At 43.5% G+C, this 25259-nt stretch overlaps 1 protein-coding gene across 3 annotated transcripts in view; it reads left to right on the forward strand.

The window, feature by feature from the left end:
* Positions 1-25259, forward strand: part of LOC128497839 (adhesion G protein-coupled receptor B1-like) — a 93068-nt gene that overhangs the window by 31442 nt on the left and 36367 nt on the right. For all 3 annotated transcript variants that reach the window (XM_053468021.1, XM_053468023.1, XM_053468024.1), the window contains 2 exons: positions 12392-12518; positions 24253-24356. In XM_053468021.1, coding sequence (XP_053323996.1) covers positions 12392-12518; positions 24253-24356 — 231 coding nt within the window. The remainder of the gene's footprint in view (positions 1-12391; positions 12519-24252; positions 24357-25259) is intronic.

The raw sequence follows: 25259 nt of genomic DNA on the forward strand, positions 1-25259 counted from the left end.
AGAGGGTGGTGGATAAGTGGAGCAGCCTCCCAGCAGAAGTGGTAGAGGCTAATACAGTGAGTATAGACATACAGCTCCTGAATCTAAGACGAGAGCAACGACTGATTAAGGTTTGAGTCTTTACAGCAGGAGAAACGGGCGAGTAGACGGGGGCCGGATGGGGCCGATCGGCCAATTGTATGTTTCTGTGCTGAGCTCGGCATTTATCGCTCTCCCCGGTATTGTTATCCAGGAGGCGGCTGCTGCTGTGAAGCTCCGGCACAGACCAGGGACGGCCCCGGGGCCCTTTTTAACGCGATCTCCGCAAACCCCACTCAGAGCCGGCGGCTCTTTATAAAGCCTGAGATCCAATTACTTTAATGAGCCCCGGGAAGCCACGAGCCGATCGTACCGAGCTGATCAGACATCGGGGCCAAAAGCTACCCCCGCTTCGTTTAAATAACACCGGTTTATTACTTATCTCATATTAAAGTATATCGGACTCCGGGGACGCCGGTAATAAGCCGGTACATCCCACACGTACTCATACAGAACGCGCAGATCAGTAGAATTCCTACTATATTATTACGATTCACCCTACATATATTTATATATGCCAAGGAAGTTTCACTTTACTGAGAGGGTGGTGGATAAGTGAAGCAGCCGCCCAGCAGAAGTGGTAGAGGGTAATACAGCGAAGTTTGACTCTTTACAGCGGGGGGAGGGGAAGTATGGTTTGTTGAATTGCTGGTTTTTGGTTAATAATTTGTGACGTAGAATTACAGTCAGTTCTTCAAAACTAATGGCTTCTATGATTGCGCAATCCTTCCAGCTGGACAGAAATCACTAATAAGAAGATCCGAAAACGATCTATTCACAGAACCAAAAGTGTAATCTCTGAAGCGAAACTTAGATTTTTTTTGGAAACGTAGCGTTTTCTCAGAAGGCTCGCCAAGCGCCTTCGCTCGTCTCTGGAAAATCCGCCCGCAGGTACTTAGGAGGCAAATACGCTGTAATCCCATTTACTAATTACTGAAGGCTGAATTCCCGCCGCGTCAGCGAAAAACCTTTATAGATTTAAAATGAAAACTGGGGAAATTTCTATACGAAAAATCTAGAAACCATCCGGCCCCATCCGGCCCCCGTCTAGTCGCCCGTTTCTCCAGCTGTAAAAAATCAGTCGTTGGTCTCGTCTTAGATTCAGGAGCCGTATGCCTATCCCATGCATGTTTAATCCCCTCGCTGTATTACCCTCTACCACTTCTGCTGGGAGGCTGCTCCATTGATCTATCAGCCTCTCTGTGGGGCAGTAGACGTGTTCACAGTTAGAGGAAAAACAAAAGAGAGAGCTGTCGAAGTGGTTCTAGAGTCGATCGTGTAGAGCGTGTGGGAACATTAATGGAGCGCGCTGTTTAAGTTCAAGTATTTTGGTCATCACAGCCGCCATATTTGTAAAACGGGATTTTGTTTAAAACACATTTTAGTTGGCCAAGAAAAAAAAATTGGCTGACTAGATGGGCCGAGTGGTTTCCTCTCAAATCCGCCCTTAAATTCTAGGGTTTCGGTGTTTCTGTGTTAAATGGATAGGCCAAAAACCCGAAATGCTTGGAAATGATCCCACTTCTACCACCAATAATAAGAGCGGGATTGCAAGCAGATGGTAGACGTTGTGTCACCGAAGACGATGGGCGAGTAGAGATGTTGTCTACCAGAAGCCTGGACGTGTATCGTTTATTTAAGATAAATACGCGTTCGGAAAAACGTTCTCCCCTGGTGTTTGGAGGAACCTGTACGAAATATATTCACAGGAACAATCATTTTTTTGGCATATGTTCCAAAATTGTCAAGGAAAATAATAATAATAATAATAAAAAAATATTTATGGGCATCTCTGTGGATGGATTGAATTCTGTACATATGCTTAATATATAAATCCCCCTAAGGGGCATGTCGCGCATGCACACCATACCGTAACCCTATCACCCCCCTGAATCTCGGGGTGGTCCTATCAAGGCATGGATCAGCTTCATGATCTCCAGGGGTTGTGGGTTAGGGAAACGGCACCCTTGTAATCGGAGCTTTTGGTGCCAAGGGGGCGGAGTCAGCATGTTGTCGCATTGTCTTCGGATTGAGAAGCAGGCAAAGAGCCCCCTACCAAGAGGCGTACCCCTAACCATGTGACACCTGGGGCACCTGTTACCCATACCTGGGAACTTCTTCACTCCGGCTAACCGGACACGACCAGGACTGCCCACTGATGTCAGTGGGCGGTCCCGTGATGTCGGTGGGAGTTTCTGATGACGCCAGGGGCGTTCCCACTGATGTCAGCGGGAAACGCCCCCATTTAAAGGGCAAATGGGTGAAGAGCGGAGCGTCTCAAGACCCCGCTCCCGCGATCCGGAGGACCTCCAGGTCAAACCCAGGTATGCTCTTGCCCCATGGAAGATTAAATAGCCTGAAAAAAAGAGCGAAATAAATAAATAATTTGTTCGTTTTTGCCGAACTGATTAATTAAAAGTTATTGTAATCGGACCCGAGGTTAGAGAAAGTTCAGTTAACCGCTGAAAACTTTTCCCGACACATTTCCTGATCCCCCGCCGAGGAGATTCTTTTTATAGAAGACGGTAAATGAAATGAAATGAGATAGAAGGCCTCTATCTTCCTTTTCCTTGTAAGTATGTCCAAGGGAGCGCTAAGCGCACCGAGCTAATTCCTCGTAAAGTAATTGAGTAAAGAAGCAGAAGCCGCCTCAGCCAATGGCTCCCTCGTTAGCGATGAGCGGTTTTTGGGATCACCATGTAGTTCGTAATCATCTTCGTAATCATATTAGAGATAAAATCAGACGACGTCCGCCATAAAATACCATAAAACAAAAGTTCTTCCCCGTACAGGAAGGAGCTTGCCGTAACATTGTAACAACGCGATCATTCCTCCCCGATCTGTTTCCGCGGGTCAGGTTTTGGGAGCCAACGAGATAGAACACCCAAAGTTCCCAGGGTCCTCGGGGTACGGTCTGATGTTTGGGGAGATGAAACAAATCAAAATGTTGCCTTTTTGGTTAAAATTAAGGGAAATTAGAGTCCGCTCTCCATGCGAGGAGAGGTGAGGAGTCCAGGAAACGGGTAGTCTTTACTTGTCGTCATTGGCTGAAGTCAATTTCCAAACTGTTGGGTTTTCAGGTGGTCTTAACAGGGCGGTCTAGTGTCCCACGTAGCCTCCCCAACAAAGAACGCATATTATTGCTTTGTAAGCACTTTTTATATACATTCTATGACCTGTAGGGGGGGGGGTTAAAGAAGCCCACCTTCAGGAGAAGCTACAGCTCCAGTGTGGACCGATTTTGGCTCCACTCATGGCAGGAAAGCACTGCCATGGAAATCGAGAGCCTCATCAGGCCAGCAATGGAGCTGACGGGGGAGGGGGAATTTATCATAGGATGTTCAGATGATGGCCGGAGTGTCCCTTTAAGTAAAGTTAGGAAGCTTTCGGGACGGCTGGCGTCTCTTCTTCCTCGGTAACTAGGGGGTAGCAGAATTCCAATAAACAGTCACTTGGCTTAATGTCTGTGACCTCATCGTCTTAATTATCCATGCGATGCTTTAAGACACGATTAACTTCTTGCTATGGATTTTCTTCTAGTTGAATTAAAACCCCCCATTCTCCATTTCCATTAATTACTGATAACCCCCCACCCCCCCCGTTACCCCCTGCTGAGATGTACGCCATCTTGCTGCCCCATCGCCCTGAGATATCTGTGATAATAGCGTTACGGAGGGACCTGCGCGGCTGGAAACAATCTCTATGCGCTGTGCGCTAAAACAACGAAGGGGAGAGAACAGGAAGTGGGTGACAACTTCCTGTTTGGGCTGATGGGAGGATTCCGATGCAGTCTGCGCCGCGGCATCATGGGAATCAGAGGAAATACTCCGGCTCTGCTTTTGGGATGTGTAAAAGAAAAACCCAGGAAAATGAAAATAATTTTAAAGCAGAACATTAATATAACGAATAGAAGCAGAGGCGATAGATGGGGGGGGGTAGCGCGGGATCCAAATTAATTTTACTTAACGTAATCAATTCCGCTTTTAACGGAGCCCCAGTTGCTAAATATAGTTACTCAAATTCTGGGTTATTGTGTGTTCATTTAATTAGTTTGGGGTTTTATTTAGTATTACATGATTAGTTTTAATGTTTACTTTACTAAGAGGGTGGTAGATAAGTGGAACAGCCTCCCAGCAGAAGTGGTAGAGGGTAATACAGTGAGGGTATCAAACATGCGTGGGATAGACCTACGGCTCCTGAATTGAGACCAACAGGTTTGAGTCTCTATTGTGAGTTTTAATGTTAATTTGCACTCCTCGTATTGCAGTAACGCCATAATCTAGAAATAAAATGTAATAATAATAATAATATTAATAATAATAATAATGATATTAATAATAATAATGATATTAATAATAATAATAATGATATTATAGGCACGCCGCCCCGTTAAGTGAATAAGGGACCTATTTAAATGAAAGCTGTGCTGTGAGTCTGCCGGAGGAAGCCGTCGGGGGCGGCCGCTGTATGGCGGGTATAGAAGCGGAGGCCGTTGAGTCCTCGATAAACCGCGTTGATTTCATTTGCACGGCTTATCTCTCGCTAATCCCCGGAGTATTTATCCGGCCAGATGCCTCCTTCTCTGTTTGCAGCTCCGGGTTTTTTGTTGTTTTTTTTTAATCCCCGTCCGTGTTTTCGGTGATGTTTCTGCTCCTCTGAAATGCGCCCCCCCCCGTGCCCCGCGCGCCCCCCCCCCCCGTGCCCCCCTCATATCTTTATATAATATTGTTGATGCTCTGCCAGTTCTGTGCCGAGTCTTCACCCCGGCTCCTCATCTAGAACGTAAACCTTAAAGAAACATTTTATATACACAGAAAATATATTTATTCAGAGACCTAGAACCCGCCAGCAGATCGGCCCCATCCGGCCCCTGTCTGGTCGCCCTTTTCTCCTCCTGTAACGACTCAAACCTTAATCAGTCATTGGTCTTATCTTAGATTCAGGAGCCGTATGTCTATCCCGCGCATGTTTAATACCCTCACTGTATTACCCTCTACCACTTCTGCTGGGAGGCTGTTCCAATTATATAATACCCTCTCAGTAAACGTCATTACTACATTGTGCAGTGGGATTACATACAATGAAGGGCATTTCCGGGCTGACTCAGGGTTGAATGACTTCTAAGCCCCCAAACTCATTGACTTGGGGAAGAGAAGAGGGGGCACCTCTGACATTCCAGACTCACATCCCCCTTTTGTCCTCAATAGAGAACTGTGCGAGGCGGGGGGGGGGTTAACCACAGGGCAGAAAAGAAGTCCAGTGGCTTCAAACAAGGGCCGACATTGCATGCGTGTTGGGGGGGCTCAGTGGCACAGCGACCCGCGTCACCACGTTATCAGAACACGGTCCTTCCAAATAGTTGGGCTTCATTCACTAAATCATGAGTTCTATCTACAGGGTTATGCTGGGACATTTCGGACTGGTTACGTTTCCAGCATAAAACATAGAACCTGCCGGCAGATCGGCCCCATCCGGCCCCCGTCTTATCTGCCCGTTTCTCCTGCTGTAAAGACGCAAACCTTAATCAGTCGTTGGTCTCGTCTTAGATTCAGGAGCCGTATGTCTATCCCATGCATGTTTAATACCCTCACTGTATTAGCCTCTACCACTTCTGCTGGGAGGCTATTCCATATATCTACACACCTAACATTTACTTTACTGAGAGGGTGGTATATAAGGGGAGCAGCCTCCCAGCAGAGGTAGAAGAGGGTAATACAGTCTGATCTGCTAAGAAATTCTAGGTTTCTTTGAATACCAAAACGTGCTGTGACCGAGTTGCTTTGAGAGAAACACAAAGCATGCTGGGAAGTGTCGCTTGCGGTCAGTTCACGGTTGGGGTAGGCTAAGGATAATGTTTTGCATTATTTATGTCGGCGTGTTGGGATAATTTGTTTGTTCTGCATCTCGGGGCCGTATCGGGTATTTGCCGTTTGGGATATGCCCTGGAATTGTTCTCGGCGTCATCTGCCTGGGGTTAGAAGTGTCACGGCGAGGGGGGCAGCCGTGGTCGCTGACGGAGCTCCGTAAACAATGACATCGTACCCCGGTGCTCACCAATGAGGTCGCTGGCACGGAGGGGCCGGCTGGCGGTGCTGCCCGGGGTAAGGCTCAGCTCTGCCAAAGTTAGATACGGCACTGGCTGTGATTGGTCCAAAGTAACATGTGCCCCCTACACCCCAAATCCCTAATGCCCCTTTCTCCTCCCCTGTTGCCCCTCTTTTCTAGGAGGTCAGAATGTTTGCTAGGTATGAGGGGATCGCAGGGTTCTACAGCCCTAAAAGCCCCGATAATGTGTATAGAAACAGCAGGGAATGGGTTAATAAATTAAACGGTGGAATCATTTTTCTAAATATGTTCCTAACGTTCATAAAGCTCACCAAGTCAGACCACGGACTGATCTGCCGGAAAATTTTGTATTTCATTTTTTTTTTACTCCTTTAGTGCACAAATATATTAAATAATAATAATAATAATAATAAATACTTTTATTATTGTGATTATTATTTATTATTTTTTAAATATTTTTAATAATATTATTATTATGAAAAAATAAAAATAATAAAAATAATATTAAAAATAATATAAAAAAATAATACCAATAAAAATAATAATTATATGAAAGGAACTCATATATTCTTCCGGCGTTGGGCCGTTTCTTGCGTGTTTAATGTTTGGATTATAATTAGGAGAGCTGGAGGTTCACTAATTGGATTTGCGGCTCTCATTAGTCCTGGAATCAGCGTCTGGGTTTTTTTCTGTTTTCCGAGGGGCTAATTATCGCTCCGGACAATTATTATTTAAAGAGACAGTGACTGCATTTTATTTACTTATCCATCTTCAATCTGCTGTCCTAATGCCTGACGGCCCATTGGTGATATCGCAACGAGCCAAAAACACGAAAAGATTACAGAAACATAGAACCTGCCGGCAGATCAGACCCCTCCGGCTGTATACAGTAATATAACCCCCCCCAGCGCTGTATACAGTAACATAACCCCCCCCAGCACTGTATACAGTAATATAACCCCCCCCAGCGCTGTATACAGTAACATAACCCCCCCAGCACTGTATACAGTAATATAACCCCCCCAGCACTATATACAGTAATAACCCCCCCAGCGCTGTATACAGTAATATAACCCCCCAGCGCTGTATACAGTAATATAACCCCCAGCGCTGTATACAGTAATATAACCCCCAGCGCTGTATACAGTAATATAACCCCTCCGGCTGTATACAGTAATATAACCCCTCCGGCTGTATACAGTAATATAACCCCCCCCAGCGCTGTATACAGTAACATAACCCCCCCCAGCACTGTATACAGTAATATAACCCCCCCAGCGCTGTATACAGTAACATAACCCCCCCAGCACTGTATACAGTAATATAACCCCCCCAGCACTATATACAGTAATAACCCCCCCAGCGCTGTATACAGTAATATAACCCCCCAGCGCTGTATACAGTAATATAACCCCCAGCGCTGTATACAGTAATATAACCCCCAGCGCTGTATACAGTAATATAACCCCTCCGGCTGTATACAGTAATATAACCCCCCCAGCGCTGTATACAGTAACATAACCCCCCCCCAGCACTGTATACAGTAATATAACCCCCCCCAGCGCTGTATACAGTAACATAACCCCCCCAGCACTGTATACAGTAATATAACCCCCAGCGCTGTATACAGTAATATAACCCCCAGCACTGTATACAGTAATATAACCCCCCAGTGCTGTATACAGTAATATAACCCCCAGCGCTGTATACAGTAATATAACCCCCCCAGCGCTGTATACAGTAATATAACCCCCAGCGCTGTATACAGTAATATAACCCCCCAGCACTGTATACAGTAATATAACCCCCAGCGCTGTATCCAGTAATATAACCCCCAGCGCTGTATCCAGTAATATAACCCCCCCAGCGCTGTATACAGTAATATAACCCCCCCAGCGCTGTATACAGTAATATAACCCCCAGCGCTGTATACAGTAATATAACCCCCAGCGCTGTATACAGTAATATAACCCCCAGTGCTGTATGCAGTAATATAACCCCCAGCGCTGTATACAGTAATATAACCCCCAGCGCTGTATACAGTAATATAACCCCCAGCGCTGTATACAGCAATATAACCCCCAGCGCTGTATACAGCAATATAACCCCCAGCGCTGTATACAGTAATATAACCCCCAGTGCTGTATACAGTAATATAACCCCCAGCGCTGTATACAGTAATATAACCCCCCAGCGCTGTATACAGTAATATAACCCCCCAGCGCTGTATACAGTAATATAACCCCCAGCGCTGTATACAGTAATATAACCCCCCCAGCGCTGTATACAGTAATATAACCCCCCAGCGCTGTATACAGTAATATAACCCCCAGCGCTGTATACAGTAATATAACCCCCAGCGCTGTATACAGTAATATAACCCCCCAGCGCTGTATACAGTAATATAACCCCCCAGCGCTGTATACAGTAATATAACCCCCCCCAGCGCTGTATACAGTAATATAACCCCCAGCACTGTATACAGTAATATAACCCCCAAGCGCTGTATATTTTGCCCCAATAAACTCCCTTTATCTGCAGCCCTGTGAGCCGCCGTCGCTGTCAGTCATTTGATATTTTGGGTAACTTTCCCGGCTCAAACACCACACTGAGCTGATGCTTTATGGCAATTCTAATGAAGTCCGTTCCTCCATAGACTTTCATTAGACAGAGAGTCAGGCTGTGTGATTGAGACTGTGCCATTCTATTGTTCCCCACAGGCAGTATGATAAGGAGTCGGGGGGTTTAGTAGATCGGGGGTCAGATAACAGAGCGAGAATCATACAAACGGCTGATATGCAGCTGCCTGAAAACTTTATATTACGGGGCAAAAACTACAACTGGGTTAAAAAAGAAAACTGCTAAATATTTTTGAAAATTTATTCCTCATCTGATACTAGTAGGAAAAAATTTTAATTTAAGAAAAATTAAATGAATCCGTCGCTGTTCAATGTATTATCCACATTCTAAAAAAAAACCCTCTAAAAAAGCACACATAATATTAAGAAAATGAATTAAAAAAAATCAATTTCTCAGTAGTGAAAATAATAAATATTCTGTAAGAGCCAGAAGTGTGACTGACGGCCGATGACTTTTATAATTAGATATAGAATTGTAATTATCGCCGTAATCATCGCGTCGTTATCCAAATTATTTTATTAACACCGTAGCCGACTACAGACTCCTAATAACGAGGCGTTTGGCTAGTCACATCGGGACCGGTCACCATCCTGGATCTCTGACACTTGGATTGGCCTCAAAAACATTCATCGTTCCATTAACCCAACGCCTGCCGCTATGCAAATAAATGCCCGATTGTCCCCTTTGGCCATGACTGTAAATAACGACTTACCCTCTGTATGCATATTAGAACATATCAGAGTGATTTAACCCCCAGGGTGATGATGGTAAGGCCTTTCTGGACTGATCACTGCACTGGCACTTAAATGGTTAATAGCGTTCTGGGCGCTTTTTAATGGGGGGTTAAGTCAGGGATCTCTATTGTTTTTACAGCTCCCTGGGCCCATCAGGGGAGATTAGAGCCCCCCCCCAAACTGGTCATGAGCCCCAGTGACCTTAAAAGCTGGGCGCGTGGGGTAGTGGCCAGAAACTGGGACTGTTCTACGAGAACTGGGGCACTTAGGAGGTTGCTGCTCATACCTGTATAAAAAATGTTTCAATTTTTGGCAGAAATTCAGAAAATCGATACATTTTCTTTTAAAATGTTACCGCAGATGATAAACAAAAGTTTCTATTTGTTAAAGGGACGGGGAAAGGGGGCAAATGCATATGGGGTATTTTGCAGAACCCCCCCCCCATGCATTTGCAAGGTGGAACATCCTGGAAATTTAAAGGGACCTCTCAGCTATCACATGCATTAAAGTGCCTATGATGAATGGAGTGGCCCTTTAATTATACAGTTGAAGGAATCATTTGGTAACATGGGGGGGGGCATAGCCTGTCACCAGATTATAGAACTCAGCATTTTTATTAATATACCAAAAATTATGCAATTTCACACGCCCCCCCCCATGTAAAACACCTCGTCAGTCCTGATGTAGGAAGAAAGAGCATCGCGCCCTGTTTGACGCTCCATACAAAAACAGTTTGTCACCTTCCCCCGGTATAAGTCAGATGTGAACTCTTTAAATGCCAGAAGGAATGAATAACCCTTTGGAATTTAAGGGTTAACTTTTACATGACCACAGGAGAGAGCAATGTATTTTGGGGGGGGGGTGGCAGCGAAAAGGGACAAATGCAGAAATCCCCGCATTAAAGAGTATATGATAGCTGGAGCGTCCCTTTAATTTACACTCTCTTGCATGTTAAATATAGAAACACTGTCAGTTTCCATGGCAACGGCTGATCAATGTCTATTTTTGAGTCATTTGACATTCCGTGAAATTTGTTTTATGTTATGACTAAGGCAGAACTTGGCGTGAAAAAAGAAATATTTCTAGGAAGTGTTTCCCAAATTCTGCCCAGTAAGTGGAACGGTGACTTCAATTTCTGAAAACTGTTGTAAATTGGATTGTTTTGGCGGAATAAATGTAGGACGGCTACAACAATTCTCCAAACAGCGCTTATAGACTGGCATACAACATGTTAATAAAATGAGTCCTTAAAACCCATGGAAAGGTGGGATAACTGCACAGATACCCCTAACATTTGTTTTACATCTAGAGTTTCCTCTACATGCACCCTGTGCCTGCTGCTGATTTATTGGGCTTACAGAGAATTTCAATGTAACAAAGTTTTACTTTACTGAAAGTTGTAGATAAGTGGAGCAGCCTCCCAGCAGAGGTGGTAGAGGGTAATACAGTGAGGGTATTAAACATGTATGGGATAGGCATACGGCTCCTGAATCTAAGACGAGACCAACGACTGATTGAGGTTTGAGTCTTTACAGTGGGAGAACCGGGCGACTAGACGGGGGCCGAATGGGGCCGATCTGCCTGCAAGTTCTAGGTTTCTGGTTTAAAGATTAAAGCAGGTGGAATTCACAGAACAGAATGAGCACCCGACATGGTAGATATGCCTGGCATACAAGGAGTTAAGAGTTGCACCCTCATATTTTTCACATCTGAGCTCTCTGTCCCCTCTCTGGCGTTTACGGGGTTAACTTTGTTTAAAAAAAAAAACTGTTTTATGACTTTTTTGCACTTTTGTATCTCCGGCCTTAATTTTTTCTCATTTTTTTTTTTTGCCAGAAGAATAAATAATATTTAACTCTTTCGGGGCGGGGTGGGGTTAATAAGGGGCATTTTATTGGTGTTATGAGAATGTAGTGGCGCACGAGGGGTTAATGTGGGCAGTTAGCGGCCCGGAGGTGGCAGGGCCTGGCATCGCCATTTCTCTTTCCGTTTTTATTTTTGTGATGTTTTGCCGTCTCTGATCTCCCGCAATCTGCTGGGTTTTTTTTTTTTTTTTTTAATGTTTGCGCCTCTGATTGTCCCATCCCCCCCCTCACATCTGAAAATCTCTCTCTCTCTTTCTTTCTTTCTATCCTTTTTTCTCTCTCTCCCCTTCTCTCTCTCTCTTTCTTCTCTCTCTCTCCTTTTTCCTGTTCTCTCTTTCTTTTTTTTTTATCTCTCTCCTTTTCTCTCTCTCCTCGCTCTCTCTCTCTCTCTCTGCTCTGACTGTCAATCGCGGCTCCCCCCATCTCCTCTCCAGCCGCCCTCCCATGCACATGCATCCGCGTCCAGACAACACCATTCAGCCCTTTCTGATCGATTTGCATGCGTCCACCCCCCCCCCCAACCACCGGAAAAAAAAGAACCCCTTCAGCTCTAGAAACCCATTCACATCTCCCCCCACCCATGAAATATTTTATCATCCACCCCTCGCCATCACCCCCCAAGCCTCTTTGACTCCAATGTAATTCTCTTGCACTCCCCCCCCTTCCAACCTACTCCAATATTCCCACCGATTGTGTGTTTTATATACTTCTACGTGATCCACCCCCAATAGCGCCTAAAACAAACTGGTACGTGATTTCTTTGTCATATTTAAACTAATATCTCTTTTATTTTTCCTCCCCGTCGCATTTCTTGCATCCTGTAGGGACCTAAATATAGCAGAATATCATGGAGATGCTTTTTTTTTTTTTTTTTTTTTTCTCTTTCTCGCTGTGCATCGCTGATCTTCCTCCCAACCCCCCCCACCAGCTCCATCCCTTTTATTTACTATTGTTGGTACATCTCTTCCCCTTCTATTTTTTTTGTCTCCTTTCTTTCCCCCCGTATAGATCCTCTAATCTCGCCGCCTGGTCCATCAAAGGTTGTCGCACGTTCCCGGTGGATCCGTATCGCACTAAATGCTCCTGTGATCGCTTCTCCAGTTTCGCCATTTTAGCTCACCTCAGTTCAGACATGGTAAGTCCCCCCCTGCATAGAACCCCGCGCCTGTTATGATCGTTTAAAGTTACGTCTCTATAGACCAAATATTTAACCTTGGAATGGGGTCGGACCCCCCCCCCTTTAAATCGGGAGATGCGGCGTCGCCTCCCGAGACATCTGCTGGGTCGGAAGGGGTTAACCCTACAATGTATCTTTTTTTATATTGTTATTAATATCGCCGACGTGTTGATAACCCGCCGGCATTTAAAAAAAAAAAAAAATTGTTAATGGTTTTTTTTTTGGTAAAAAGGAATTTTCTCAAAATTGGAGAAAAAAAAAGTTGGGGGGGCTAATGTTTTTGTTATTTGCCATATTCGCCGTCGGAAGATGCCATTTAGCAATCAGCACACAAGCAGGGGGTGAAAGGTTGCGTGTGTTTGCGTGGGAGTGAGTTATTTTGAAAAGAAAGAAAAAAAATGTGTGCGGAAAACTTAAATATTACAAAAAAAAAAAAAATTGTAACAAGTGCGACTCCCCCCCCCTCGTACTCCCCACCTCTCCGTGCTTCTCTTAGACTCGAAGCGAAATTGATTTGTTGGTTTGTCACCGATATGTAATCTCGGATTATTTTTTTTATTTATTTTGTTTTATTTCTCGCTGATGTTTTTGAATTATTGTTTTAAATAACTGCTATTGACTCATTTTAGTTAAAAATGTGTATTTTTTGGTTTTTTATTACATGGATGGCTGTATTATGCATATCGAGTCAAATGTCTTCATTATTGGGATTTTTTGGGTAACGTGTAATAACAGATGAGATATTGGAAGAAAATGTATATATATATATTTTTTTTTTTCATGGAATTTGATGCAATTTGGGAAATAAATAGAAAATTTGAAATTTTGGCGTTAGGCCCCAAAACAGGATTTTCACGGATAAAAGGCTTGTTAAAGTCATCCTCCACATCCGGCCATGACGATTATTTTGTTATTATAATTTTTTTTAATTATCATTTATTTTTCAAATTTTAATAGTTTTCTAAAAAATATTCTGGCTACTTTTGTGCATTTGATATTTTTTTAATTTTTTTTTATATATATATATATATATTTTTTTTTGTTGTTTTGCTTGTTTCACTGCGTTTATAGCAATAAGTAAAGGCGATTGTGGATATTTTAGCTTTATCTTCATTACCATGCGCGAGCTGTCCGCTTGCAATGTGAATCTTGTGTCAGATTGCCAAAAAAAAGGTTTTGTTGGGCCTACTAAAAAAAATATGCATTTATTTCTACATTTATTTCTACATTTATTTCTACATTGTTAACCCTTTATGTCACGCGTAGGGCACATAGGAAGCCTTCACTTACCTCTTCGAGAAAAATCTATATTTTTTAATATATTTATATAGTGCCCTCTGGATTAGCTGCTGTATATTTTATTAGTAATTCTGCAGCTTCTGGGTAAAAAAACATCTTTAGACACACAAAGAAGAACAGTTTTAAAAAGGAGGAGGGTTATTTGATACGTGAATATATTTGTTCTTCCCGTTGCCATGGAAACAGCATCTGCACTCGTGTTTAAAGATACAATGTGCATAAAGCTGGTAAGGCCTGGTTTGAGGCCTGCGGTCTGGATTTTTCTATCCATAGTCAAGCTTTTCGGTTTTAGATATACTCATAAAATATTTTTTTTAAAAAAATAATTAAGATCTACTTAAAAAATAAGTTTTTAAAAATATTTTATTTTTTTATTTTACATTTTTTTAATGATTAACACTATTTTTTTTAAAGCATTCTATTATTTAACTTAAAGTTTAAACATCTTAAAAAATATATATATTTAAGGGCATATAAGATGAACGTGAAAATGGAATGGCAAAGTTTTATTATTTTTAGCTCTTTTTGAAATGTGAAATATAATTTGAGACGGCGTCGCTATCAAATGTCATTTTATGGAACATTTTACAAGAAAGTCAAAGAATACATTAACGTGGCTGTGAGTGATGAGATGTTTTATATAATTTGTGTTATCTTCACCCAAATTCTTGCTGTAGTCTGCTAGAAAAGAAACATGGCTGATCCCAGCTTCCTTAGTTTTCCCAAATCCGATCAAAATATTCTACATTATTCGGCATTATTCAGATATTTATATATATATTTTTAATTTGACCTGAATGTTTTTATATGAGGGACACCACAATAGGCAACTCTTGATGGCCGATTGCCTCTGGATTACCCATCATGCCACCGGAAAAGTGTGACGACCCTTTGCCGAGGCTGACCCTTTAGTAGCCCATCGCACAAACTCCATCGTATAACTTTCCGATGGTGGTAACCAGGTCGCTTGGCTAGGTGTTGTCTTATGACTGACCCAGGACAGTTCCCCAGTTGCCCCCCAACCCCTTACCTCCACAGCCCCATCATATCCCCTTGTGCTGCATTTTAAGTTCACTATGGAGGCTGTGCCAGCCACGCACACATATGGGCCATTTCAGGGCCAGACTGGCGACCACTTTCAGGCCAATGGCCGCCTGATGACTTAAGTGCGGCCAACGACCGGATATGTTTTTATGCTCATGGGCCCAATGCATTGGCCCAATGTGCCGGATGGTCAGTCTGGGCCGCGGCCAGTTACAAAGGAGATCTCTAAGCTCTCCAATTGGCACAGATGATTACTGGCACGCCGGGTCATGTGGCAGAGGACCTGCCACACTTCATGTACCGTAGCCCTAGTTGGCCAAGACTGGAATGCACCACTGCAAATACCAGTCCTTAACAAAACCATGACTTGTTAGGAGGTAAAGGTATTCTGAATGAAGTCACCTGTATTCAAGCAGGGTTTCCAGTTAGGATACATGGGACATTATTTAGCACGATTATCTTTTTTTTTAACACTAAAACCATCCACGTGTTATACAAGCAGTCATTACCTTAAAAACCTTCTATGTATGCAGAGTAATAAAAAAATTATCTGAAAAGGGTTTTTTTTATCAAACATTTCTATAATAATAATTTGCTAGGAGTCGGACTTGATTGAGCCCTGGATCCGGTACCTAGTTAGTCAGTTTTCTAATATCCTCGATTTAAATGGCTGGTGGGCTCATAATCTCCTGGATTATAGGTGAAGGGGCAACCTCTGCGTCTTCCCATGTTTTGCTCTTTTTTTGCCCCATGTCTGAACATCTCAGGGCACAGAGGTATGTCATCATAAAGCGGCAAGCTCATTGGTCACCTTGGATCAATGGAAGCAAGAAATGTGGTATCTGTACTGAATTCTCAACCCCCAAGAACCCCCCAAACAACAGTAGGAAGTAGCTCAGAGCTGGTGGGCACCCAGGGTCCAGTTGGATCATCATACCACCGAAGGTCCTACATATTCGTTTTGACCCCCGCTGCCAGAGCCTAGAGGTGGGCAAAAAGCAGTCAGATTCCTCCTTGGATGAAGAAGCTCTAAAATATTAATATTTATTCCATCATTTATATTTATGTTCTGCTTTTACCCTTTTGAAGGTATCTGATAGAACCTCCTCTCTCTGCAGTGGATTCCGTGCCTTTACTGCCCTCACTGTAAAGAATCCCTTCCTCTGTTGTGCATGAAATCTCCGCTCTTCCCGTCTCAGAGGACGACCTCTTGCTCTTCGTAGATTTATGTTAATGAACAGGTCACTGAAGAGCTCTTTATATCGGCCCCCCGCACATATTTATACCACGTTATAAGATATTTTTACCACGTTATAAGATATTTTTACCACGTTATAAGATATTTTTACCTCTAAGACGCCCTTTTTCTAGACTTTTAAATATAAAAAAAACAAACTGAATAACCAACAAAAATCACAAGCCATGGGTAGTTTTAATTTATGATTTTATTATAACAAGTTTTTACCTCCCTGTTCATTATGAAGGGCCGACCCCTGAAGGGAAAAGGGTTTGAGGCGTCCATGGATTCCATTTGGGGTTCCATCCAAAGACCAGCCTATCTACTGTAGCCCTGCCGGTCATATTTTTTGGCGGCTCCAGAAACTCCTAAATTCTCCTAAATAAACGGACACATGGCCTAAGAAGTTGGTTGTCTCACTCAAATTATGACGCATATCTTGGGCCCACAACATGCGCGGCTGCCCAGGCTACACGCCATCAACCATCTGTGGATTTGGCGTGTGGGGTTATTGTAGTCATCAGACTATTTATAGGCAATCCATGTATGAAGCAAAATAATACCCCCCGGAGCTAAAAGTATCGGCTATATCTGTGCCTCGAGAAGTCTGACCTCGTATCTGGTTCTCAAAATGGCCGCCGGAAAATGATGTGTAATATTTTTATTTTGTTTGCAATCATATAAAATTCCTTTAAAACTTTTTTGGGGGCAAAACCCACAGACAACCTGATTAGAAATGAATAAGTATGGATGATTTTCCTGGTCTTTAGCCATCTTGCCTCGTTGTTTCATTGACGTTCACTTGGGCTGATTCACTGAAGGTCCAGGAAAGGTGAGGTGGGATTAATGCCCCTCTAAGGGGTTAATACATATTTTTTAACCCTCCCCACCCTACACTGTATGGGGTAAAGCGTGCCTGAAAAGGGAAGTTAGGGTGGTTCTTGGAGAACTTGTTGCCCCAAAGATGCCGTCTTTTCATGTCATGTCATGGCCGCCGCCATCTATGCTGAGAGTCCATGCGCAGCAAGGAGTAAGTTCCCTATGGTTTGAAGTGCCGGTTACAGTATATATGGCGGGTTAGTTGTGCGCCCGATAGGGAGTCCCACCCCTGGCTATGAGGCAAATGGGCTAATGGCCCTGGAACTCCTAGGGGCCAGAATATGCCACTGGCGTCATGTTAACCCTTTAACTTAACATGCCACTCAAACTTTATTGAATAGACCCAACAGAGATTTAGGATAAGAATCTGGATCTCCGGTGGGCTTCCACGTTTTTAAGAAGTTCTGCGATTTTAAGCAGTATCCATGGAAATGAAGGCAGGCGAAGGCCATTAGCAGAGGAGCATCTCGACAGCGATCATTTTTAGGCCACAGAACTCATTAGCGCAAGCGGCAGCCCCATCCCCTGTGTTCCTGCATAGATGGTTTGTTGTTCCAACCACTTAATATTGTTTGTTTATATGGCCGTTAATGGGTCCCCGGATGACATTAATCACATTCCGTGGCCCGGTGGGCCGCTTGGTTCCTGTAGCGCTCAGGGGCCTGGCGTTAGGTATTTGACACGCGTTGCAGAGAGCGAGGGAGGGACGGAGGATCTGCATTTATCTGCGTAGATCATCAATCACCCGCAGCGGGCGGCTCCCAGCTCCCTCCACTTAATGGCGCGTGAACGGAGCAGCGGATTCCGCTTCCTTAACGAAACACACAACCTGCCGGCAGATCGGCCCCATTCGGCCCCCGTCTAGTCTGCCCTTTTCTCCTGCTGTAAAGACTCAAACCTTATCCGCATCCCCTTAAAACAAATGGCGCGGGAGCACCGGGTGCCGGTCCGACCCGCATTTTATTTTTAATTCTTTGTTTATAGCGCAGTATGTAGCGTGATATATCCTCCGTTCCTGCTAGGACCCTATACAAAGGATTTAGCCGGGCAGGTCCAGGGGCCAGCAGCTCCTCCCTATATTATCATGAGGGGTGGCAGGCGGCGCGGCCCTGGGTTAGGTCTCGTGCAGCGCCCAAGTTAAATACACAATTGGGTATTAAACATGCATGGGACAGGCATACAGCTCCTGAATCTAAGACTAAGGTTTGAGTCTTTGCAGCAGGAGAGACGAGCGACTAGACGGACCAGTAATATTTACTAAGAAATTCTAGGATTGTAAAGGCATAGGGGCTTTATCACCTCGACCGTCGGTAAAAGCTAATGCCTGTCTTAAATAAGTCATTCATCTAATCGGGTGCCTTTTTCCACCAGAGAAGACCAAGAATGACATCAATATACTTTGCCCCGTGATGCTCCACGGGTAAAAAAAAATTAAAATAAAACCACCGGTCGGTCTCACCTCATAGGGTCACTGTGATAGCAGGCGCTACCCAGACCTCCCGTTACCTTCCGTGCCGCAGAACTATTTTTACCGGCTAAGAATTTCCCCCTTTAATACATTTTTAGTTTACCTCTTAATTTTCATGATACAAAGATTTAAAAAAAAACCACAATATCTGTAAACTGTCGCCTATACTGGACTAGATTTTTTCAACTAAAGGGATCTTAATTATTATTATAACAATGAAGCTGGAAAATGCAATTTTTGCGGGCCCCTCTCTCCGCCCCTGATGCCCCTCGCAGGGTTCTACAGCCCTAAAAGCCCCGATAATGTGTATAGAAACAGCAGTGAACAGCTTTATAAATAAAACGGGGTAAATAAAACCCATTAGTCTTCAATAGGGCACAAAGATATATTTTTTTATTTCTTTAAAAAAAAAAAAAAAAAAAACATGTATAAAAGTTGGAGGATCTGATTGCACGGCCTGCCGCCAGCCCCCGTAGCACCTCGAGAGGCCCTCAGGATAAAAGCCACCTAATGCTTAAAGTTTTGCTTCAAATGGAAGACTCTGTAGACTCGGACTTGTGCTTTAAACTAAATGCTTTGGGAGAAATAGCAGAACCCTTCAACCAAATAAAAGAGTCGCGTCAGGAGCAAAATGGCGCCCTGTACCCCCTAGTACAGCAGCGTCCAACCTGCGGCCCTCCAGCTGCTGCAGGACTACATTTCCCATAATGCTCTTTCAGCTAAGGAGCTGGCTGAGGAGGATGGGAGATGTAGTCCTGCAGCAGCTGGAGGGCCGCAGGTTGGACTCCCCTGCCCTAGTTAGTGATCTGCTTGACCCACTTGGCCCTTCATGTTTCTGGAATTAGCTTGGGTTTAATGATCCCAGGGCTTCACTTTAGGGGTCACTTCGAATCCTTGGGGTATAATTTTGTGTTATTTTGTTGTTAGAATTCACAGCCAAATTATTTTAGAAAGCAGGCAACGGAGAAGAGATAAAAAAACTAACCCATCCGCCATGATTACATCAAACGGAATGAAAATAGTATTATGTAAAATAATAATAAAACATATGCAGTCCGTACGATCAGCCATCAGACTAACGTGTCCTTCCGCACGGACCAGACATGACCTGCGCCGGGCCATTGCGTGGTTTAAGCGTGTTCTGCGGCATCACAGAATCGTCAATGGATTTAACACCGAATCCGCTGATTAAATACAATATGACTTTCGCACATCCTCTCGCCCCGTACTCTGCCGGCTCACTAATGTGGCCTGATTTTTTAATTGGATGACGGACGTGCGTTGACTCCCAGAGACGGCTGAAACGAGGCCTAAGGGTGACTGGCAAATAATCCACGTCCTAGTGACAGCCCTACACGCTATTCCGCTGGGCTCGGGTTAGACACTTCCACCGCGTTCCGAAAGGGTTACTGCAGAATTAGATATATATTTAAAGAGGATCCCCGATAGTTTGTTTCTATTCTTTTCCGGATAATTCTGTGGCAGAATGTGGCAGAGATTTTATTATCTGCTCAATTTCCTGTTCTGAAGTTCTTTCTTGTCCCCCACTCTTACAAACAGGGGGGGGGGGCTTGGTCCGTCACACATATTCACACACACACTCTCACATTTCCAGAAACTTCCACACACGCCACACACAGATACTAACACAAACTTAATATGCTCACACACTCATGCTAACACGCACTTACACATACACACTTACACATACGCATTCATGCTAACACACTTACACATACACATTCATGCTAACACACTTATACATACACATTCATGCTAACACACTTATACATACACATTCATGTTAACACACACGCACTTACACATACACTCATGCTAACACACACTTACACATACACACTTACACATACGCATTCATGCTAACACACTTACACATTCATGCTAACACACATACACATTCATGCGGACACACACTTACACATACACACTTACACATACACATTCATGCTAACACACACTTACACATACACACACTTACACATTCATGCTAACACACACTTACACATATACACTCATGCTAACACACACTTACACACACACATACACATTCATGCTAACACACTTACACACTTACACATACACACACTTACACATACACACTCGTGCTAACACACTTACACATACACACTCGTGCTAATACACACTAATGTCAACACACTGTTAGATCAGCCACAATTTACTGCAGGGTCACATTAAATTGCGTTACGTTATCCCACCAAGGTCCTGCCTCCATTCAAGGTCCTGCCTCCACGAGTGGGTCGGTCTTAGCGAGACGGGGCATTTTTTACATTTTTGGAGCAGCCAGGGGACCACCTGCTGCTGCTTACAAAGGCTGCCAATCAGCTACTTAACAGGGCAGGCATAACGTAACGGGGAGGAATAATCCTGCCGATCCTGAGAACAGGAAGTTAAAAAGGCCGCTCCCTTTGTATAAAGGCTACCGCGTAGGTTTATTTAGAGTACAGGACATATATAAATTGTGTAATCAAGAGAAATTGAATGTTCCAGCTCCTGTGTTTGGCAGGGTCGGCAGAGTCGCTCTTTCAATCACATCCGCCGTGCTTCCAAAGCGCTGGAAAGTTTGAACAGATCAATGCGAACTCAATAAATAGGTTTAAGATATAATACAGCATTGAGTTGCACTATAGGAAGACAATTTATTTTTACTTTTCTTTTATTACCCAATATTACATGATATTACACGATATTACATCGTATCATTGCCTTCCCGGCGACCGCACCAGAACATCACACCAACTAGACTTTTATAGGAAGACGTAATAAGAAAGCTGCTCCGAAATAAAACTCCATCAGACAAAATCATCTAGTTTCGTATCAAAGCAGATAGACGTCGCCTGCTATCATTATCGCCAAGCACCGACACTTATTACGCCGCTGCTCAAACTCACTTTTTCCTTTTTAGGGGACAAAAAAAAAATCTTTAAAATATTTCTCTTTTGTTCCACATATTCTCGTCCCCATTAAAGGCGATGTTCCACCTACTCTGCGGAATTTCACATTCATTCCTTCCTGGAACTAAGAACGTAGATGTGTAAAATTTGGCTTTTGCAGGGAATGATTAATTGCCATGTGACATAAAACAAGACTCTAATAGGTTGTTGCCATAGACCCTTTGTTGCTCATATGTAACTAAAACATCAATGGAAATATTAAGATGACAGCCCTGCTGGAAAGCAATCAAAGGTTTGTCCAGTTGGAACAGACATGTTTACATTCCCTCCCTATATTAGCATCCACCACTTCTGCCGGGAGACTGTTCCACGTATCTACCACCCTTTCAGTAAACTTTCTTTCATCCTATCTAAGCCTCTGGCCCTTTAGCGTTAGATTATGCCCTCCTGTTGTAACATTTCCCCTCCTTTGAAACAAACGTCCCTCCTGCACTTAGTTAAATCCCTTTGTGTATTTAAAATGCCCCCCCCTTCTTCTCTCCTCCAAGCCGGACACATTGAGATCAAATAATCAGGAAAATCATGAATTCCTAGAACATTGTACGGCGCCGCGGCATATGACGGCGCTATAAAAATCCTTCAATCATTTCGGTATAGGAAGTTTGGCATTTTTTTTTGCTGTCGAAGATATGGAAATGACTAATCTAACAAAAAATATAGAAAGTATAAAAATATAAGAGACGTCGACATTCTGCTGGATGAATGGCTGAAAATCCCACAGAAACTCCCCAAAATCTTCTGGAAATCCTTCCCGGAAGAGCGGAAGCCGTAATAGCAGCAAAGGGGGGACCAACAACATTTAGAATGTGATGTCATCAAAGTCCCTGTTGATGTAATGGTCAGGCATCCCAATACTTTTGTCCATATAGTGTACCTACATACACTTGCTTAAGGTCCACTGACTATTTTTTTTGGTATATTTTTTTTATTCCATTTCCGTTGCATCCATTTAAGGATGAGGTTACCCGGAAGGGGCGATAACGTTTTTAAACGCCTTTACATAAACCCGTCATTTATTATATACATTAAGTTAAGAATTCATCCCTTTTTTTCTATATAAAAAAAAAAATTTGTTTCGTTTTTTTTTTTTTCTTTTTATCCCGGAGAAGAGAAATGAAATAAAATCTTAGACATGGGAACTCTTAAAATCCTGTGTTTTCCGAGAGGCGTTCTGTCCTTCCGTACGAGACGCGGAGCATCTGCTTGGGCTGTCTGCGGAGATCTGGATGTACGGGAAGCGTTAGGAACGCGGCAGATGTTATTTCTTAATAGGGGAGAAAGGAGTGCAATCCTGGAGGATACTAGAGATGAAAACGAGATCATAAATATAACCGATAAAAAGAACCCGAAATAATTACACAACGTTACTTCCTGCCGAGAGGAGAACACAAATATTCCAGGATTCCGGCGGGAATTCAAGGCTGAGCCGGCAAGCTTGGAGAATATTAACAGCACCTGCGATAACGACTCGAACCTTAATCAGCCGTGGGTCTCGTCTTAGATTCAGGAGCCGGATGCCTATCCCATGCATGTTTAATACCCTCGCTGTATTACCCTCTACCACCTCTGCTGGGAGGCTGCTCCATTTATCTGCTATCGTCTAACATAGTCTTTCATACGTTAAGCCGTTAAACCTTAGCAGATCCGTTGTTTTATCCTTTCTCCTGAAGATTTAATCAAAGAAAATTGACACAGAAACATTTGAGCTTGTTTTCAGCTTCTATGGCAACAACCTATCAGCGACTCCTTTTGCATCATGTGACAATAAAGTGTTCCCCAGGGAAAAAATAAATAAATATGAAAGAGTAAAAGCTTTAGCTGCTTGAAGAATGATATCGGTGGTTTAAGATGGAGGGTGAGTGGAAAGCACGCCTCGCTCCCGTCTGTAATGTTGGGTATGACTCGGAGACCATTGCCGATGAACAAAAAGGGGCATCATTTCACCCCCTCAACATTTCAGGTATCCAGATTGGGGTATCTGGCGAGAGGTGGGGAGGAGCGGGGATGGGGCTACGTCCAAAAGAACCAAGAGTAACCAGGTGGCCAAGTGGGAGCTGCGATGGAGGCCTGTGCTGCCCGGGGGGGGGGTCAGAGGATCGCCCCGACTGGTCCTAAAGCAGGAGAGAGGGGCAGGCACCCGGGGCAGGTACCCGGGGCAGTGAGGCAGGTACTTGGGACAGCCCGATTGTCTGGAATTTCTGGCACTATCTCTGCACGAGAAGTGGCGCATCTAATGTACAAATATTCATCAGGTTATTGCTCCGCACCCGACGTGGTGGTTGCGCATGCACAGCACATATATGTACAGAAGCGTATTATTTCATTAGCACAGATAAGTTACGTTTACAGCCTCTCATGTATGTATGGAATCTACATTTTCAGTTTTTTTTTTTAGGGGGGGTTATACTGAAATTACCTATTTCGGGCTTGGTGCACAACCGACGTCTACCTACATGCGCATGAAGCTGATCTGTCTTTAAATAAAATAAGAAAAAAATAAAAAAAAATATTTAAAATGTTAACCGTCTGAAATCTCTCCTAAAGTCGGTGCTTTTTGCCAATTATAATTTAGGATAATAATCGGTTATTTAATTGAATTTAAGTATTTTTTCTGAATTTATTCCGAATCGCTTTCCTTCTTCATTTGCATTCCGTGGAATAAAGTGCTTTGTATGTAATCCGGATTGGGGGCGTCCTGGGTCCCCCCCCCCGCCCCCCCGGAGACGGCTGCCGGTTAACTGACCCCCCCGAAACCTTCTTTTTGTGTTGCAGAATATGGAAAAGGTCTTCGTCCCGTCCGTCACGCTGATCGTCGGCTGTGGCGTCTCCTCGCTTACGCTCTTGCTTCTGATAATCATCTATGTCTCGGTGTGGAGGTGAGTGAATCTCTCGCTGTAACTCTTGAAAACGATCCAATTTCCCTTTTTGCCCTCGTTTATTACTGTTGTTAGAAAATCAATTTTCTTAAAACACCGGAGAGCCTCGTGCAGCCCCCGTCGACAAAGAATACATATCAAAGCGCCTTGTAAGTCTCCGGAGAGACGCGGCAGTCGGTATAGAGAAGTGTAAACTTTGGCAAGCAGGAGACGAGTTTGGCTGAGATGGAATGGAAGGAAGTTTTACTTCACCGAGAGGGTGGTAGATAAGTGGAGCAGCCTCCCAGCAGAGGTGGTAGAGGGTAATACAGTGATTCCCCTTTAATTCCAATAGTATAGAAGGTGCAATTTAAATTTAAAGACAGACGAAGGGGGATCGATTCCTACGATAAGCCTCTCACCCGGTCATACTGACCTTCCCATAATGCAACGGGACCGTTAATCAGTTCAGTGCCGGGGGGGGGGCGGTAGCATCGCATCGGCCGCCAGCGGATTATTTGGCATCCGGACTGCGAAGTTTAATCTCATTCCTGTTTTTCCAAGGTCCTTTTCTGGGAATATTTACAGGACAGGCTACAAATCCTGAATATATCTGTATTGTCAGAAGCGCTGCGTAAATTGCTGGCGCTATATAAATAAAAGCTAATATTTTAAATATTTATAATAATAATAAATCATTAAAAATTGCATATTTTTCTGAACAATTTTTTTTTCTATATTTTTTTTATTTTTTTAAACCATGTATTTTGTTTTTCTTTGCTATTTTGGTCAGCGTAAGAATAATAATAATAATTGGCTCCGTCCATAATAAACCCTAATTGGATTTTAGAACCCGAGGGTGTATGCAGCCTTTTCTTCATTTGTAAAGAAACCTTCTAAACGAAGCGTTAAATTGCTAGATCT

This window comes from Spea bombifrons, chromosome 5, assembly GCF_027358695.1.
Source record: "Spea bombifrons isolate aSpeBom1 chromosome 5, aSpeBom1.2.pri, whole genome shotgun sequence".
Classification (NCBI taxonomy): domain Eukaryota; kingdom Metazoa; phylum Chordata; class Amphibia; order Anura; family Pelobatidae; genus Spea; species Spea bombifrons.